The sequence below is a fragment of the Macrobrachium nipponense genome, chromosome 26 (genome assembly GCF_015104395.2).
Source record: "Macrobrachium nipponense isolate FS-2020 chromosome 26, ASM1510439v2, whole genome shotgun sequence".
Taxonomy (NCBI): Eukaryota; Metazoa; Arthropoda; class Malacostraca; order Decapoda; family Palaemonidae; genus Macrobrachium; species Macrobrachium nipponense.
The window spans coordinates 64,234,284-64,253,062 of NC_087215.1; the positions used below are offsets into that span (position 1 = coordinate 64,234,284).

An 18,779-nucleotide genomic window follows, 5' to 3' on the forward strand; every position below is an offset into this window, starting at 1 on the left:
GAACCACTTATGGCAATGTGTTAAATGAATAAATAAATAAATAAGATTTAAGAAAAGCATTATGATGGGTAGGTAGATACTCCTTTCTGTCAATTGATCAACTGTAGAAGAGCAGGCGCTAAGTATACTGCAGAATTTGAAGAATGTTCTCATTGCAAAAGGTGGATTGGGTTATGCAATACCAAATGATAGAATACGCAACATAAGTTTTTTCGTCAGGGTTTCCATAGTTTGTTGCGACCTATTTCTGGTTTCATGTTTTCTCTTATTAAACTAGAACATTTTAACTCTTTAATTTCTATCCTTTATTTTGCATTTCTGCTTGCGTTTCGTTCCCATAATGATATAGATTGCACTATTTAGTTTTCCTCTTATTCGATATAGTTTGCTGGTATCGTCTTCGTTATCAGGCTTATTATCTGTTTTAATACGAGCTTGATTAATTTTTTAAGAGTATTGTAGTTACATATGTGCACGTTTCTGTTTCTCAGTATAGTCGTATTTTTTCCCGTTGCCCGTCTTTCGTTTCATTTTATGGACTTGTAGCTTGGTCTCATTTCGAGAAAGCCAATTAATCCATTAGTACTTTAGAATTCTTACTTTCAACAGATGATTATTCTTATTTGCCTCTTACTTATCTCGTGAAGAATGTTCTTACTCCTCTGAAAGTACAGTTCTGTGTTTGGTTAATATATCCTGGTCTCGAATTTCTCTTGATCTTTTGAATGACAAGAAATAACATACCGTGCCTTCATCATTTCAGTCACAAATATCAGCACAGTTCACCACAATATTTGCCCCAGAACACTTTTCGCTTAAAGGTTATCCGTGTAGCTTTCACTGTAGCTATGGCACTACCAAGGTTTATAGAATAAAGCCATTCTATATACCTTGGGTACTACCATCTTTTGTACAGAGTTCACAACGATATTCTGAGACGCCTCCTCATAAACACCTCGCTATCGTTCCGCCGCGCAGATGTTCTTAGGTAACGCCTGGATAATTTAAAAATATTGTTAGGCGAACAAAAGTCCAGTCTGATCACCCGACTGAGAAATAGCAGCAATTCGCACTTACAGAGCTTCCTGAACAATGAGACAAGATCTAAAATTTGTGGAAGTACTGTCTTGCTTTTTTTCAATTTTCGTATTCAGCGTTCTGGAGCTGACCTGAGTAACCATCTAAGGGCCTAGCTGGAAATTAATTGTATGCAATCTGTCGTTTGATCTTTATCAGTTTTAATACGTTTTCACTATTACTTTCCATATTAGTGCTGTCATTACCATTATTATGAATGCTATATTTTCTACTTCGGCAGCTGATGGATATTGTCAATTATTATTATTTTAATAAATAGTCATATCTCATGTATCTAGATTGTGTGTATTGTATGTGTATATTCCATGTTATATGGCCCTGAGCTGAAATACAGGTTATTATTATTATTATTAATTATTATTATTATTATTAATTATTATTATTTTCTTTTTTATTGCTCTATCACAGTCCTCCAATTCGACTGGGTGGTATTTATAGTGTAGTGTGGGGTTCCGGGTTGCATCCTGCCTCCTTAGGAGTCCATCACTTTTCTTACCATGTGTGCCGTTTCTAGGATCACACTCTTCTGCATGAGTCCTGGAGCTACTTCAGCCTCTAGTTTTTCTAGATTCCTTTTCAGGGATTATTATTATTATTATTATTATTATTATTATTATTATTTAAAGATACTCATAGTAGCATGAGTCTGAAAATAGAGAAACAAAGCATTAGTTATGTATATGTACATATATTTAACGATAAATCTATACATTTACACAAGTGTGGATTTGTTTCTCCATTATTTTTATTATATAGTAGTATTATTGTTATTATTATTAAAACTAACAAGGATTTCAGATCATCTCTCTAATTTTCCAAAGAAGAAGAAGCACCTCCGTTGTGGTATTTGTACACAAAAAGTGAGTGCGTGAAAGGTCCCTATCTCTACCGTGATTCAGCAGAAAAGGTATTAGCCACTGACGCCATATTATCTGCTTTGCTACCAGCTTGTTCTGCCTGAAATGGAAAGAAGACATTCCAAGGTATGGGAAGTAACTTTTTGTTTGTAGCTTTTTATTATTACCTATGAGGTTGTAACCTGAGCCAACCTACGAGTTCCCGGAGGTAAATTTGACAGAAGGGAAATCTTTTAGCAATTTGATTTGTGCTAGAGTATGAAATGGACATGACGGTAAGTAGGTTATGGATATTACTGTTCCATTATTAATGATAAATATTGTTTTAGTGTAGGTTATAAATAGGTTATGCTAAACCCCCTTAGGTAGGTATTACCTACTACCTTATTAGTGAATCTGGTAATTCCTAGCCTTAGGTAATACATGAACCATGCATTGTCTTAGAGGTTATCTTGTGTTTTATGACTTTCTAACCCTTAGGCTACTGTTTTTTTTTTTTTTTTTCAGCCCTATTAGACTATCCCATATCCAATACTTAGCCTATAGGATAGCAACCATGGGATAGGCCCTCCAGGGTCTTTGGGGGGGTGAAACCAAAAATGACTGTAGCACGCCTGTCAGAAAGGTAGAAATGTGTCGGTCACTTCATAATCAGTTGAAGAAATACATAGGCTACCTAAGTTTATTCATATCGTCATTAGCTATCCGCAAGAAATGCTGGAACATAGGGTAAACAGCCGCATGGACTTGCCCTTCTCACTGACAGTCACGGCTGGCCACCCTCCGAAAAAGTAATTATAATGCGTCCTGATACCGGAGATGGTCATCAGTCGCGAGTTGTTGTTGGTGAGAGAAACTGCTAAAGACCTCTACTCTCCTTTCAATGTAAGTATTTTCTCCAAAGTTAGAAATTAAGGGCAAATGTAAAGCTTTAAACAGAGGGTAATGAAAAGGGTGGCCAGTGCAGTGCAAACTTCTCCAAAATGCTTTCGAAATTTCTACTTACGATTAAATAACTTAGAAGATTGATGCCATCTCGATGTTTGCGGAGTCGCTTGTGTCAGCAAACTCCCCATTTCCTGTGATAAATCCGCACACCACTTGTACCCATAGATGCTGGGGCACTTTCATCACAACAATCAGAAAACTGTCCCCGGCCACGACGTTTTTAAGGTAACTACTGTTTTGGTAGAAGACGACGACGAAGCGTGTACGTACTAGATAATTATTTAAGTAAATAGTAAAACATCAATATTTTACATATTTATGATGATTTATTTGAAAATATTCGTTATTGAAAAAGTAACTCAAATTCTGGCTCACACACCAAACTCAATTTTCTCTCTCTCTTTCTCGTTATTTTTACTCTACTTTGATTATTCTCTTTCTCTCTCTCTCGGTTTTTACGCTTTCCTATCTACTATTATTTCTTATAGCTATCATTACACTATTATTATGATGACAATTGAGGTTTAAATCATTATCCTTAGCTTATGCCAGGTTAAGGGTTCCAGGCTAGGACAGTCCTTCTCTGGTGTTATTCTACTACATGGTAGGCAATATTAAATTACAATGCATCCTGGTAAGGTGTACAGTAGCCCCTCAACTTAGAAAATGCTGCAGGGGTCTCAGCTTGTTATAAGTAACAAAATCTGAAATATAATAAAGATCTGCACAATATTATAGAATTGGAATATCTGCCAGTTGTAGCCTTTTTGAGATCTGTATCATACCTCAAGTGATTGTCTGGATACAGTCCAGGAATTGTAGTTAATGACAATCTACATCTAGAATTCCTGTAAGAAGTAAGTCAGAGGAGAACCTTGTTTAAAGATCCATATGTTCACTAGCTACATAAACAAACTATCAGTTTCTAGTAGGGCTTTAAGCATTTGCAATCACGAAAACAAATTTATCACGTATGTTGCATAGAATTTATGTGAAATGGAAATTGGAATATGTACTGTATTTTCATACCTGAAAGAAATTCTAAGAATAGGATGTATGCAGCTGTAATAAACTATAATGGTATGGAATACTTCAAAAGACCGAAAGCTTAAATGCTTATAATTAAGGAGGGAGAACATACACCTCGTATGATAATGAATGCATACATCTGACACAAGGAATAGGAGGATTACAAAAATTATAGGAGCTATAAGGGATTTCATACTTTGCATAAGAATAGGAATCGATCTGTCATATTTGCATGACCCAGGATGGAAGTTAGAATGGTCAATCAGACTGTAATGTTTTACTTTATTAATTACAAATCTTATTAGCAACTAAGAATGGCAGTATGTACATTTGAGAGTAAATTATTAAAATTAGTGAATGATGTATAAACTGAAATGAACTGACTTTGAATATTTTGGCATTGGGTTTTGAAGTTAACCCTTAATGGAAGGATACCCTCATATGAATAATAATAACATGTTTTGAGAGGTGGACAGATTACCTCCCAGTGACTATCAATGTTACCCGCCATTGATTTGGAGAAGTCGGCGGGAAAGAGGTTCCATTATTTCAAAAGCCCATAAATTTACTAATGGCAACTTTTAGACTGGCTTAGCTCGCCAATTCTAGGTGTCTCATGAGTCAGTTTTGTGCTACTTGACGTCAAGGGGAATGTAGTCTCTCTCTCTCTCTCTCTCTCTTCTCTCTCTCTCTCTCTCTCTCTCTGTACGATCTTCTCTCTCTCTCTCTCTCTCTCTCTCTCTCTCTCTCTCTCACTCGTGACGTCTTTTCATATATTTGTGCATGAATGTACCCAGGGGTTGCTGTTGGTTTTAGTTCTTATCTTTTATGATAGTATGTCAATTATAATTGTAATTTTGGAAAGAAAAGTGCAAAGAAATATTCGAAAAGACATGTATAATCCAAAAAAGGTACTTCATCTTCGATCACAGTAAATTTCTGTAAATATATCACAACAAATATACTCAATATTTGTTATTGATTTTAGTTCATATCTGTTATGATATTGTGTGAGCTGTAATTATAATTTTACAAAATAATAAATAATTGTTTGAAAAAACATGTAATAACTTGGTAAAATTTACCATTCTTGGAAAAGAGACTCCACAAGGGTTTGTAAATAGTCATTTCCAGTTTCTCGTGGATGGTAGAGAGTGATTTTTTTATTTTTTTTTCTTACACCATGTGCATTTGTATGTCTTCCTCTTTCTACTAATTTTGTTTGTGTGTGTTTTTTTTTTTTTTTTTTTTTTTTTTTTTTTTTTTTTTTTTTTTTTTTTTTTTTTTTTTTTTTTTTAATTGGCTGACCTCAAAGTTTGTTCGGTCTGGGGTGCTGCATATTGATTTTTTAGCCCAACTCTGGAGGGTTAATGTCATAATAGATTATCACATCCAGGGAGTGCATGGCAATAGCCTTGGACATATTCAGAATTGTTCCAAGGTTCCAAAGTAGGACTAGTTTTCTTCATGATTATCATTCAGTTGTAGTTGTGTCTTTAGGTCTGACATGAAGGCTACAAATTATCAATAAAATTTTGTAGGTTAGAACAGATAGAGTTCAGCTGCTTGACCAGGCAAAGGGGGCACACTCTAGCTGTTATTGTAGTATGTTAAGCAGGAGTAATATAGTTTTATTTTTTAATGGTAGGAAACTTTGCCTTACAATAGCAGCTACTACAGTATTGAAAGGGCCAGCTGACCAAGAATTTACTAGGGTTGTCATCTTACTCATCCTAGATGGGAAATGACCATAGAAGCTGGATAGAATCCCAAATTTCTTACCGATCATCCAGAGTTTGAAGCTTAATATAGTCATTTGGTTATTAAATCCAAGTTTTCCTGTATTTTCATTTTAGTGGTTTCCTTTACTCTTTTGGCTTTGTGTACTATTCATTTAAACATCATTCCCTGTCATTATTTTGAGCTAATGTCTTTGGGTAGTTGGTGCATGTGTAAGTGTGTACATGAATAAAAATATGGAATGTTAGTCCATATAATAGAGGTCTAAAACTTAAGAGGTCAACAGATTGATTGCAGGAATGTGATCAGACTAGAGCGCTAAAGAGGACGTATACAATAAGTATGTAGGCTAAGATAACATGCCGTCACCTGTAGTCATTCAATTGTTTATAAACATTAGTCCAAGCTCCCTGCTTGAGACAACTACCCCGACCTATTATTCAAACGGCCTACGTGATCTGTAGCGTGTCTCATTTGATTGTGTGTTCGTATGAAAACTATAAAATCACCGGGACAGACAATATGTCACATGCAGTACCCTTTTACTTATGCCTTGCTTAATTAGTTAGAATATTTGTGCTGGTGTTTTTGGCTGTTAAGTTGTTTAGAACACTAAATTTGATTGCTTAATACTAGTTGATGACCATGAAACCACTATTCTTATACATACATACTTTGGGCAATGACATACCATCTTTATGATGGCCTCCCAAGACTTGGATTTTTTATCTCTTGCTTATTAAAAGCATTCTATTCATTGCTGTTTATTTTATGTTTATTCATTCATCTTATTTGTTATATATTTTAATGTTTTGTACATGAACTTCCCTGCCAGATATATACTTAGCTTAGGTCTCTGACTCACGACAGAAAATTCAAAACTCGCGGCACACGCTACAGGTAGGTCAGGTGATCTACCTTACCCGCCGCTGGGAGGCGGGTGTAAGAACCAGTCCCCCTTTCCTGTCAGATTATTTTCTGTCGCCGGCTGGACAACACCTGTTGTTCAGTCCTTACGATAGTTGAAATTCGTTCTCGTTGCCGACGATTTGGATTTTGGTGAAGTACACTTTGGTTGTTGGCTTGGCATACGCTTTTTGGACTGTTTTTTGGATTTTTCTTTTGGATTTCTCTTACATATCTTTATCATGGATGATTCTGAAGTTAAGAAACCTAGTTTATTTAGGGTTTGTTCAGAGAAGGAATGTAAAGTTAGGCTTCCTAAAGCTGCATTAGATCCTCACTCGGTATGTGAGTCGTGTAGAGGGAATGAATGCTCTTTTATTAACCCTTGCAAAGAGTGTGAGAATTTGGATGAGGATGGTTGGAAGGCTCTCTCTTCTTATGTGAGAAAGTTAGAGAAAGATAGGGTGCGCAAGGCTTCTTCAAAGAGTTCTAGATCGAGGGTGAGTGAAGTTGACGCTGAGAATCCTGTAGTAGAAGTAGTTCCTTCTCCAGTTTCAGCCCCTGCGCCCAGCTTTGAACCCGAAGATTCGTTTCGGAAGTTGCTTCTGGGAGAGCCTCGATCAGGTGTAAGGAGAGCCTCGCTCGCTCTCGACAAGGTAAGAGTGATGATAGTGCAAAGTGATCAGTGCAGTGCCCCTAGTGCAGTGGAGGGTGCGTCTGACCGGCTCACTAACGCTTCCAGGCCTAGACCTCTTCCAGACTCCCAGACCCAGTGGAGGAGGAAAGTCGAAAGCCGCAGGAAGGTTAGGGAGAACCCCCACCGGTCAGGCGTCCCCTCGGCAGTTCCTGTTGCTCGTTCCCAGGCTGCCTTGGAACGAACCAAGAAGGAGTTATTGCGCCAGTGCTTCTCGTCATCTTCGTCGCCTTCTCCTCAGCGTAGATGGAGCGCATCGGAGTCGTCTCGCCCTCTCAAGAGGCCCTGGAAGGATCCTTGCGCCCTTCCTTCCAGCCCCGAATCTTTCGCGGAAGAGCCTGAAGTGGAACGCAAGAGAACCAAGATTTCGTCCTGTTACGCTTCTCCTGTTCGCTCTCGGACTTCGTCCCCTGTAGAGGAGTTTAAGAGATCTCCTGCGCGTATCCTGGCGGGTCTGCAGGCGCAGATTGCGGCTTTAGCAGAGTCTATTGCCGGGACTTCTCATCGTCGGAAGGACGCCTCACTTCCGGTGAAGAAGTCTAAGAACGTTCCTTCGGCTAAATCTCCTTTGGCTAGAAGAGCTTTTGAGCCTGTTAGTAGGAGTTCAGAAGTGCAGGCTGGAGCTCGGGATCTTTCTCCGAGTAGGCTCTCCTCTCTTCCCAGCAAGAGTTGTGAGCATGTAAGGTGTAAGGAGCCAGGCAGGCTCTCTCCTCAGGATTTCCGCTCCTCTTCAGTTAGGCGTCAAGAGCTTGACAGACGTCAAGAGCCTAGTTTTCGTCAGGAGCGAAGGAAGAGTTCTTCGCCTGGTGGCCACTCTCCTTTTGACGGACGCTCGGACGCCTAGTAGGCAGCAAGAGCCTAGTAGGCGCCAAGAGCATAGTAGGCGCCAAGAACCTGGTAGGCGGCAACGGAAGTTTTCTCCTCCGGTAGAGCACTCCCGATTGGATAGGCGCTCAGAGCCTTGTAAGCGCCGCGCTTCTGACAGGGATTCATCTGTGGATGTTTTCTCTCCCCGTGGCAGGCGTCAAGAGCCTGGCAGGCGTATTGAGGATGGCAGGCGCCAAGAGCCTAGCAGGCGCAGAGAGCCTGATAGGCGCCCCTCTCTCCCGTTTCCAGACGCTCTTCTGTGGAGTTAGAATCGGTTTCCGACAGACGGGCCTCCACTTGTAGGCGCTCTCCTAGTAGGCGCTCCCCAAGTAGGCGCTCTCCTAGCAGGCGCTCACCAAGTAGGCTCTCTCCTCCTGAGGCGCTCTCAAAGTAGGCGCTCTCCTAGTAGTCGCTCTCCAACTAGGCGCTCTCCTAGTAGGCTCTCTCCTGGGAGGCGCTCTCTAAGTAGGCGATCTCCTGGTAGAGGCGCTCTCCTGGTAGGCGCTCTCCTGGTAGGCGCTCCCCGTGTAAGCGCTCTCCCGTGGTTTTTGGTTTTTCCTTAGTAGGCGCTCTCCGAACAGGCGCTCTCCAAGGATTAGCTCTCCTCCGGGCAGTAGAGCTTCTAGACGTCATTCTTCGGAAGAATTTGTTGCTGATTCGGAGGAAGATTTGCCCAAGGATGCTGCGGTTTCTTCGTATAAGAGACTTACAGACCTCCTCTTGCAAGATTTTGGGGAGTCTCTTTCGGCCGTTGCTCCTCCGTCTCCTCCGTCCTTATTTTCAACGACCAATACGGCTAAGAAGTCTTCGGTGGCGTTAAGATGAAGCCTACAGTGTCTATGAAGAAGGCTATGAAGAACTTTGACGACTGGTTGCTTTCAAAAGAAGAGAAGGGCAAGACAGTTTTTTCTTTTCCCCCGTCCAAGCTGACGGGTAAGATGGGGTTCTGGTACGAGTCAGGAGAGCCTTGGGTCTGACTCTTCCCTCTTCTGCAGACTCGGACTTCTCTTCGTTGGTCGATTCCGCACGTCGCTCGGCGCTGAATTCTGCGAAGACGACGTGGGGTATGAGCGAGTTGGATCACCTTCTGAAGGGAATGTTCCGAGTCTTAGAAGTTTTTAACTTTCTTGACTGGACCCTGGGAGTGTTGGCCAAGAGGACTCAAGAGCAAGACACTCTTTCGCCTGAAGACCTCCACGCAGTTCTGTCTTGCATGGACAAGGCAGTGAGAGACGGTTCCGGGGAAATTGCTTCTCTTTTTGGTGCAGGAGTGGTAAAGAAGAGGGCCGTTTTCTGCTCTTTTCTTACCAAGGCGGTTTCGCACGCACAGAGAGCTTCCTTGCTGTATTCGCAACTTTCCCCGCAACTCTTCCCCAAGAAGACTATTAACGATATCTCCAGCTCGTTATCAGCAAAAGCGACGCAGGATATGCTAGCTCGATCGGCTAGAATTCCGAAACCTTCGTTTCAGCAGAAGACGAAGAAAGAGGCTCAAAGTAGGCAAGAAACCCTTTCGAGGAGGACCTTCGTCTCGCTCTTCTTCCTCCAGAGGTTCGAGACCACCTAGAAGAGGAAGGACCTTCTCCCGGGCTATTAGGGCCAAGAAATAGTTCGGGTGTCCTCCAGACAACTGTGGGTGCCAGACTTCCTGAACTTTGCAGATGTCTGGGCACGAAAGGGGGCGGACAACTGGTCCCTCGCGGATCATCAAGAGGGGATACCTCATTCCCTTTATTTCGAGACCACCCTTGACCACCACTCCAAGGGCACTGGTGGCCAAATACAAAGACCCACTGATGAATCAAGCCCTCGCTCTAGCGGTAGAGCTGATGTTAGAGAAAGAGGCAATAGAGATGGTTCAGGACCACTTTCAGCGGGGTTCTACAACCGTTTGTTCCTAGTTCCCAAGAACTCAGGAGGATGGAGACCGGTTCTGGACGTAAGCGCCCTGAATGTCTTTGTGAAGAAGAGGAAGTTCGCTATGGAGACGACGTCATCAGTCTTAGCAGCTCTTCGTCCCGGGGACTGGATGGTGTCACTGGACCTTCAGGACGCTTACTTCCATGTGCCGATCCATCCTTCTTCTCGCAAATATCTCAGATTCATGTGGGGAGGGAACGTTTTTCAGTTCAGGGCCCTATGCTTCGGCCTTTCCACGGCCCCCCAAGTATTCACAGGACTGATGAAGAACGTTGCCCAGTGGCTTCATCTCGAGGGAGTGAGGATTTCCCTCTACTTGGACGATTGGCTTATCAGGGCCAAATCCAAGGAGAAATGTCTGGAGGACTTACGAGTGACGTTGGATCTAGCAGCTTCTCTGGGTTTGCTAGTGAATTTCGAGAAGTCACAGCTAATCCCCAGTCAAGAGCGTATCTATCTGGGGATTCTGATGGCTTCTCTGGTTTTTCGGGCGTATCCGTCCCCAGAGAGGATAACCCGAGGTTTGGAGAAGGTAGCAATCTTTCTAGAGAAAGATGTATACACAGCGAGGGAGTGGATGAGTCTGTTGGGGACACTCTCCTCTCTGGAGCAATTCGTTTCTCTAGGAAGGTTGCACCTCAGACCCCTACAGTTCTTCCTGACGAGGAACTGGGATCGGAAATATCAAGGTCTGGACTTTGCGTTCAAGATTTCGCAAGAGATAAAGGAGGATCTACGTTGGTGGTTAGACCCTCTATTGTTCAAGGAAGGCCTTTCCTTGCAAGTTCGAAACCCCAACCTAGTATTGTATGCAGACGCTTCGGACAAAGGTTGGGGAGCCACTCTCGGGTCGAGAGAAGTGTCAGGCACCTGGATGGGGGATCAGGTGTCCTGGCACATCAACAAGAAGGAGCTAACAGCGATTTGGTTAGCTCTCAAGACCTTCGAACCCCTCGTAAAAGGGAAATATGTTCAGATCAACTCCGACAACACTACAGCCCTGGCTTACATTCGAAAACAGGGGGGACTCACTCTTTCTCCCTGTACGAGACAGCGAGATCGCTCCTCTTGTGGTCAGAGGAAAGGAACATAAGGCTTCTCACCAGGTTCGTACAGGGAGAAAGAAATGTCAGAGCGGATCTGCTAAGCAGAAGGAATCAAGTCCTTCCCTCAGAGTGGACTCTGCACGCGGACGTATGCCAGGAGCTGTGGAGGACGTGGGGCAGGCCCCATCTGGATCTATTTGCGACCTCCAGGAATGCGCGGTATAGATCTATACTGCTCCCCTATTGCAGACCCAAGAGCAGTGGCAATAGATGCATTCCTCATGGATTGGAGGAATCTGGATCTGTACGCGTTCCCGCCTTTCAAGATTATAGGGGAAACGTTAAGGAAATTCGCAGCGTCAGAGGGAACAAGGATGACGTTGATAGCTCCGTTCTGGCCCGCCCACGACTGGTTCACAGAGGTACTGGAATGGCTGGTGGATGTCCCAAGATCCCTACCTCTAAGAGTCGATCTGCTCAAACAGCCCCACTTCGACAGGTTTCACAAAAACCTCCCCGCTCTCAGTCTGACTGGATTCAGACTATCAAGAGTCTCGTCAGAGCTAAGGCTTTTCGGCAAAGTCTGCAAGGGCTATTGCCAATGCACGTAGACCTTCCACATCTAGAGTCTACCAGTCGAAGTGGGATGTTTTTCGACGCTGGTGCAGGACTCATAAAGTTCCTCCTCCAGTACCTCTGTGACGCAGATTGCAGATTTCCTTATCTTCCTGAGGGAAAAATGCGGGTTGGTTGTCTCCACCATCAAGGGGTACAGGAGCATGCTTTCCTCAGTTTTTCGTCATAGAGGATTAAACATATCTGAGGACAAGGACCTCCATGATTTAATCAGATCGTTTGAAACGGTTAAAAGAACCTCCTCCTTAGTGCCTAGCTGGAATCTTGATGTCGTGCTGCTCTTCCTGAGGTCCTCAAGGTTCGAACCTCCCCATGCTGCTTCGTTCAGAGACCTTTCGATGAAGACTCTTTTCCTCTGTGCGTTAGCGTCAGCAAAGAGGGTCAGCGAGCTGCAGGCTCTAGAAGGTGAGGTAGGTTTCCAAGGAGGCTCCGCGGTTTGCTCTTTTCTTCCGGCTTTCCTAGCCAAGAATGAAAACCCTTCTTCGCCGTGGCCCAGGAGCTTCGAAATCAAAAGCTTATCCTCCTTAGTCGGGACAGAAGAGGAGAGATCTCTTTGCCCGGTGAGAAGCCTGAAATATTATCTTCAGAGGAAGAAAAGACTTGCCGCTAATGAGAGCAATCTCTGGTGCTCTGTAAGGGACCCCAGTAGGCCCTTATCTAAAAATGCACTCTCATTCTTTATCAGGAATATTATTAGAGAAGCACACTCTTCTTGCAATCAGCAACAGTTTAACCTTCTGAAAGTCAAGGCGCACGAAGTACGGGCCATCGCGACGTCTTTGGCTTTCAAGAAGAATTTGTCATTACAAACCTTATGAAGGCCACTTTTTGGAGGTGTGAATCAGTCTTCTCTAATCACTACCTAAGGGACGTATCGATTACGTATGATAAGTGTTTTGGGCTAGGCCCTTACGTATCGGCGGATTCAGTGCTGGGGCAGGGAGCTGAAACACATCCTTTTTAATCCTTTTTCCCTGTTAGTTTTAAGTTTGAGTTTGTTGGTTGTACGAAGGAGGTTGCAGGAGGCAGCTCCTTCTTTCGTATACTAATGTTAGTAATTGGTTAGGTGATCGGTTGTGCTTAAGGCTCCTTGCAATTGGTAGTGATAGGCTCTGGCATGTAAGCGGGTTGGGATCCCATGACCAGATCCTGCTTGGATTCTGCCAAGTAAGTGGACTCAGTTCCCATTGGTAGACCCAAAGAGTTCTTCAGCCATAGGTCACGCCCTCGCTGAGACTCTTTAGGCAACGCAGACTAATAGACAGTAACTATCAAGTCTCTGCCTAAATCAGGTAAGAACCAGAGGTTTATATTATGTATTCCTTTAACATGTGTTGTCCCCACTTTCTAAGTAAGTATGTGTCTCTTTCCCTCCACCAAGGGTGTCAATCAGCTAAGTATATATCTGGCAGGGAAGTTCATGTACAAAAATGATATTGTTAGTATACAATAAAGTTTTGTACATACTTACCTGGCAGATATATACGATTGATGGCCCGCCCAGCCTCCCTCAGGAGACAGGTGGAAGAAAATAACCTGACAGGAAAGGGGGACTGGTTCGTTACACCCGCCTCCCAGCGGGGGGAGGCGGGTAAGGTAGATCACCTGACCTACCTGTAGCGTGTGCCGCGAGTTTTGAATTTTCTGTCGTGACGTCAGAGACCTAAGCTAAGTATATATCTGCCAGGTAAGTATGTACAAAACTTTATTGTATACTAACAATATCATTTTTCCTGTTTTATTGTTTTGTTATGATGGTGTTTTTTTTTTTCAAATGTACAATTTGCTATATGACTTACAGTAGTATATAATATCACACTATTTCTCATGGCTGGAGTTATCTTTTAGTCTGTGTTCTTGCATTTATATTTGATCCTGTAGCTAGGCTTTTTATATGTAAGTACATCATGAGTCTTCGTACAGTAAGACATTGTCTTTTTTGTTGTTGTAGTGGCATGTTGCCTACTCAAATTCACACCGATGGTTAGGGATAAATTTTTAAAATTTCAGAAAATTTCAAAACTTCACACTTGTCACATAGAAGCTCACAATGACTTGTTGATCTACTTGAGTGCTTGAGTTTTTAACATTAATTTTGTTTACATGTTCTTGTTTTAGTGCATGTATATTCTTTTTGGTTGAGTTATTGTTCTAATGTATGTCTCCTATTCCATATTTTGTATCGCATATTCAGTTTCATTTTCATTGTGCTTAATTTGTGTAAGAGTTGTGCATTGAGGTTTTATTCTTTGATACTATATCTGCACTTTCATTTGAAAATTTAGGAATATTGCAGGCCCTAATTTGAATGTAGGGATCCATTTTTTATTTTTTTCCTGAAAAACTTTCTTAGAAGGATCTTTTTGACAATTAGGGTAAGAAAGTCCATGTTGAAGGAGAGATCTCGTGTCTCCCATAACTTGTTCTGGGATTTCAGTTTGAAGCAATAAATGCCCTCTGCAAATTCTAAAAAATTCTTTGAAGCTCCTCCAGTAGAATTTTCTCCCCATTCACCATGTTGTGGGTTCTCAGTAACTTATCACATCTTAATAGTGTCTCTTAGGTCCCAGTTTGAGCTGTTTTTAGGCTTGCTATATTATGCGACCAACCTGCTGAGAGAATTGATCCTAGTAGAGCTACTTTTTCATGAGCCATACTTCTGTTAAATCCTTCACAACCCTCAGATGCAGAATTGTAAAAGTGGGTCATATGTTGTGATTGATGTATTATGTACATTGTGATTGATGTATTTATGTACTTGAATTGTCTTCTTCACTCTGCCAAAATTTTATCTTCCTGATATTCACATTCTCCATACAGTACTAGGAATTAGTCTGCATTACCAAATAGGGATGATTTTTGGGGGGTTACAATACTCTTTGGGTTTCAAGTATTGATAGCTGAAATAGTTTAGAAGCATGATGATGACACCCTTGGCAAGATTTAGTATGGAGGATGTATAGGGAGATGAAATAAGCATTTATTACGTTGCCTTAATTTTCAGTGTAAAAGGACAGTTAGATGTCCAAAATTCCTCTGTCAAGGCTTCACAAAAGATGCTATCTCACTGGGATGAAGATGTTTGCCTTTGTTATGTAATGAATAAGATACTGTTCCAATATGGAAAATGCCACATTTTCAAGTGTTGAAAACACTTATCCCAGTTTGCAATTTTGGATCAAATAAACATGAAAGTTAAGTTGTATTATCACAAATTAATGGTTTTGATTTGGATGGTGGGCTGAAAAACTTAGATAGATTCTGAGCTACAGGTTGTGCATTTATTTAAAATTTTCATAGTTCAGTATTGGATGTAGGGTTATGCAGCAATTCTTTTTATATCAGATATGTAAGGGGAAAACTAAACACCTCAGTGGAAAATGCTAGAAATATGGAATAACAGGTATGCTTTAAAAGCACTGTATAAATTTGACATCCAGATAGAACAAAATGAAAAAAGAATAGAGATTAAAATCCACACAAAACAAATATTACATACTAGAAGAAATATTGTAATCTTCAAAACCTGAAAATATTTGCATATTGTTACCATTTTCAAAAGTAAAGTGAACCTGACAAGAACGTCTGTGATTATGATAGTCTTGCTATAGAAAGATTTGGGGTTGCGGCTTAGGGCCGAAGGGATGCTGCAAAGAACCTTAAGTAATCCCTGCAGTGCACCGTGTGACTTGTTTGGATTAACTTTATTGCCACCTTGGTAAGGGAATTTATCTTTTTGACTGATACTTGTGATTTTTATGATATTTTATGATGACCTTGAATGTTATCTTGGTTAGACATTTCTGTCACATTTCAAGTAAATTATGACATTTTTTATGCCAGAATATACAGTACAGTACATACAATGACACAATACTTTCTTTTTTAATGAATTCTTAAGATTTGCTAAGGCACTATTTTTGAGGTAAAGTGTAGAAAAGATAGAGGTTTGCATTTATGAAATTTAAGGGTTATTGTAAACTTTGTCAAATTATGAAGTCTTGCTTCCTGTCTTGTAGATCAGCTTATTGTTTACCTGATGACTCCATTTGAAGTGGCCATTCTTCATTTGGGATCAGACATGTAAAAAAGATAACCACAATGTTACTGATTTTAAGAGCTTTCTAAAGGCATTGATACTTTCAAAACATTGCAAAGTCTTGCTTACTGTGTAGTTAGTAATTTTACCCACAATGATTGACTGAAATTAGTGGCTTTTGTAGGCGGAGCAATGAATGTATATTGCTTGAAATGTAGTACAGTATGTGTAGATCACCATAAAAGTAGGGAGTCAGAACAGTTACTAGTTATGGGCAAGAATATGTGGTTTGTTTTCATATGGTATTTTTAAGTTGACACAAGAATTCTCAGTGACAAACCTCCGGATATATTGCTGTAGAATAGCTTATGTACCTAGCTACTATAACCAGTTGTCAATAAGAACACAAAGAATGATTTTCTTTTAAATTAACCCAATAATATCCTTACAGTTCTTTTGTACTATGTTGCAGATCCTGCTGTGATCTGTAAAGCAAAACCTCACATCTAGCATTCTCCTGACCAGCTGTAGGAAGACACAATGATGGTTAGTGAAATGACTTTTTTATTTCTTGACCTAACTGTCATATGTTCTCAACAGAAGTGCAAAATCCAACTTCGTTGAAAGCAATGGTGTATCATCATGATAGCTCATAAGCTCTATAGCCTGTGATATGAAGATTTAGAATAGCTCCTTTAACATATGCATGTTTTACACACAGTAAATACTAGACCTTTTACCCTTTTAAGTGTTGGAATAGTTAAAGATCTTATTTTTATGCTTTAGAAAAGTGGCCCAAGAAAACAATAACATCTTTTAAACTATTCTGACTCCTTCAATAAGTTGAGGTAGGCTCATGTTTATGATCTAAAGTTGAAGTTTGATATTTTCCTCCTCAAAAGATTTCCACTTGAAATTGTGTAGGTGTGGGCAACAACAATCTGTATGTTAGGAAACTATAGATATAATCGATAAAAAAATTGCATGAGAAAAGGTATGATTTGAAATGCTGATACTCATTGATCATCATAAAAGAAATGTTGTGTTTGGGTGGGTCAGTCATGAAATTAAGCATGCTGTACTTTAGTCTTGAGTTTCAAGTTCTTAGGTATTATTAAATTGTAGGTACCCATAGTGAATATTAGCCTTGCTTGCCCTTTGAGCCCCATAGGGAAACACACTATGAAGGATGTTGTTGCTTCTGAGACAAAAGTTTGTTTTTAAAGTTAAATACAGTATAAAGTATCCCTAAGATTTAAAGTTAAATACAGTGTAAAGTATCCCTCAAATTTAAATGCAAGGAATTAAGAAAGCAGCAAGCGAAAAAAATAGATTGCCTTAATGATAATTATCATAGTACATATAGTAACTTGTAAATGAAACATTTTGTTCATTGTCCACAGAGGGAATCTGGTTATGTTACCACCAATGTATGTTTGTGTGTTAGCTAGATTTCTCAAGAATTAGTGAATAGGTCTTGAGATGCTCATTAGGTGACCTTTTCTAGATGATTAACACTTGGTAGATTTGGTTGCAAAGATCATTGTACTATGTTGTCAAGGAAATAATTTCACGCATTTTGAAAGATAGGAATTTTTACTGATTCAAGCCCCTCGTAATTGACCATATATTTGTTTTGTCTTTTTCTTACTGCTAAATTGACTGGTTATTAGCAAATTTGTATTTAAAGTTCTCTGTAAAATTCACAAAGTTAGATTTGTATCAGTTATCGATAGCAAACCTTGCCAGATGATTACTGAGCAAGATAAAAGTGATTGAGATTTAAATGCATGCAGGCATTTTGGGAATTGAATTTTCCTGAAAAATCTTGGCATAGGAGCATTAATATAAAATTTGTTTCGACACAACCCCCATTAATCATATATTACCTTGTTTCCTTGGACACGGAAATTCCAGTCACACCAATTTGCCCCATTCAAGAATGGGGAGTATCTGATTCGTATAGAAACAACTTGCTCCTCCATGGAATTCCTTTGTTTGTTTTGCCTAGTGCTTTCATGGTTGTATTTTCCATCCCTCTGTGTCCAGTTCATTTTATGAGTGGTAAATTTCCATTTCAATATTTTTGTTTTAATTTTACTTCAAGTTCAGATTAATGTATTTGCCTTTGTGAGAGCCAGTGGCTCCCTCCCTTTGGGGTGCTATGAGCACTATTCCATTTTGTTCCATTAAATTTTTAGTTTACATTTAATCCATTTTGTTGAAATCTTATTTCCTTCTCAGGTTATTCATTTTGGCTGGGTAGCTTTTGGAATATAAAGCAGTTTTTTATTATTTGTTTAATATAAAAGTTTTTTGTTTTTGAAATTCTTTTTCTGTCTTTAATTTCATATTTTGTTATTTTGTGACTGTTGTAATACATAGACGATTGTACATTGTTGGTTTTTTGGGGGAGCCCATTCCATGTTAAGTCTCAGTGTGCAATACTGTTTCTGTTTTCTCAGCACACGTGTGACAAAGAGATAGTTGCGACTTATTTGGTGGATTAGACATTTTACTTCTCCTAGAAGAGTTGTTTTCAGTGTCATACACCAAAGTGTTCTTTAAACACTTTTGGACTTTTTTATTGGGCTTTTTGTTCTTACTTGTTGTGTCCGTTTTTGTTTTTTTTTTTTTTTTGTCTGATCGGGTTTTTTTTTTTTCTTACTTTTTGTAGCTGATTGGGTTTTTTGTCTTCCTTTTTTATGCAAATTTCTCCAGAAGTCACTGCCTCTTTATCATGCCACCACCATCTGTGAGGTCTGTAGGTGTTGTGAAGAAGAGAAAGAAGGTTCTGGACTTCTTGAATTGCTCCCTCAAGTTTTCTTGATTGTTTTTCTGCAGACCTCACTTACTAACATGCAGTAATCACTTCATCTGTATTCCATCTATGTCTTCCTCATTTCTTATACATACTTCTCCAGTTGATTCCTATTATCCATTTGCGCTGCCTCCAGCTCTCTTGCTGACAGCACTGACTTAAGAGGAAGACCTTTGGA

The 18,779-nt window shown here is 40.3% G+C and overlaps 1 protein-coding gene across 4 annotated transcripts in view; it reads left to right on the forward strand.

Moving 5' to 3' along the window:
- Window positions 1-1,921: 1,921 nt before the first annotated feature.
- The window catches only part of LOC135200339 (transcription factor MafK-like), a 30,845-nt gene continuing 13,987 nt past the window's right edge, over window positions 1,922-18,779 (forward strand). For 2 of the 4 annotated variants that reach the window (XM_064228910.1, XM_064228913.1), the window contains exons 1-2: window positions 1,922-2,081; window positions 16,253-16,326. Coding sequence is in view for 2 of the 4 variants with exons in the window: in XM_064228913.1 (XP_064084983.1) it covers window positions 16,321-16,326 (6 nt within the window). In the remaining 2 variants the exon portion in view is untranslated. The remainder of the gene's footprint in view (window positions 2,082-16,252; window positions 16,327-18,779) is intronic. The other 2 variants (XM_064228911.1, XM_064228912.1) reach the window with 2 other exon arrangements.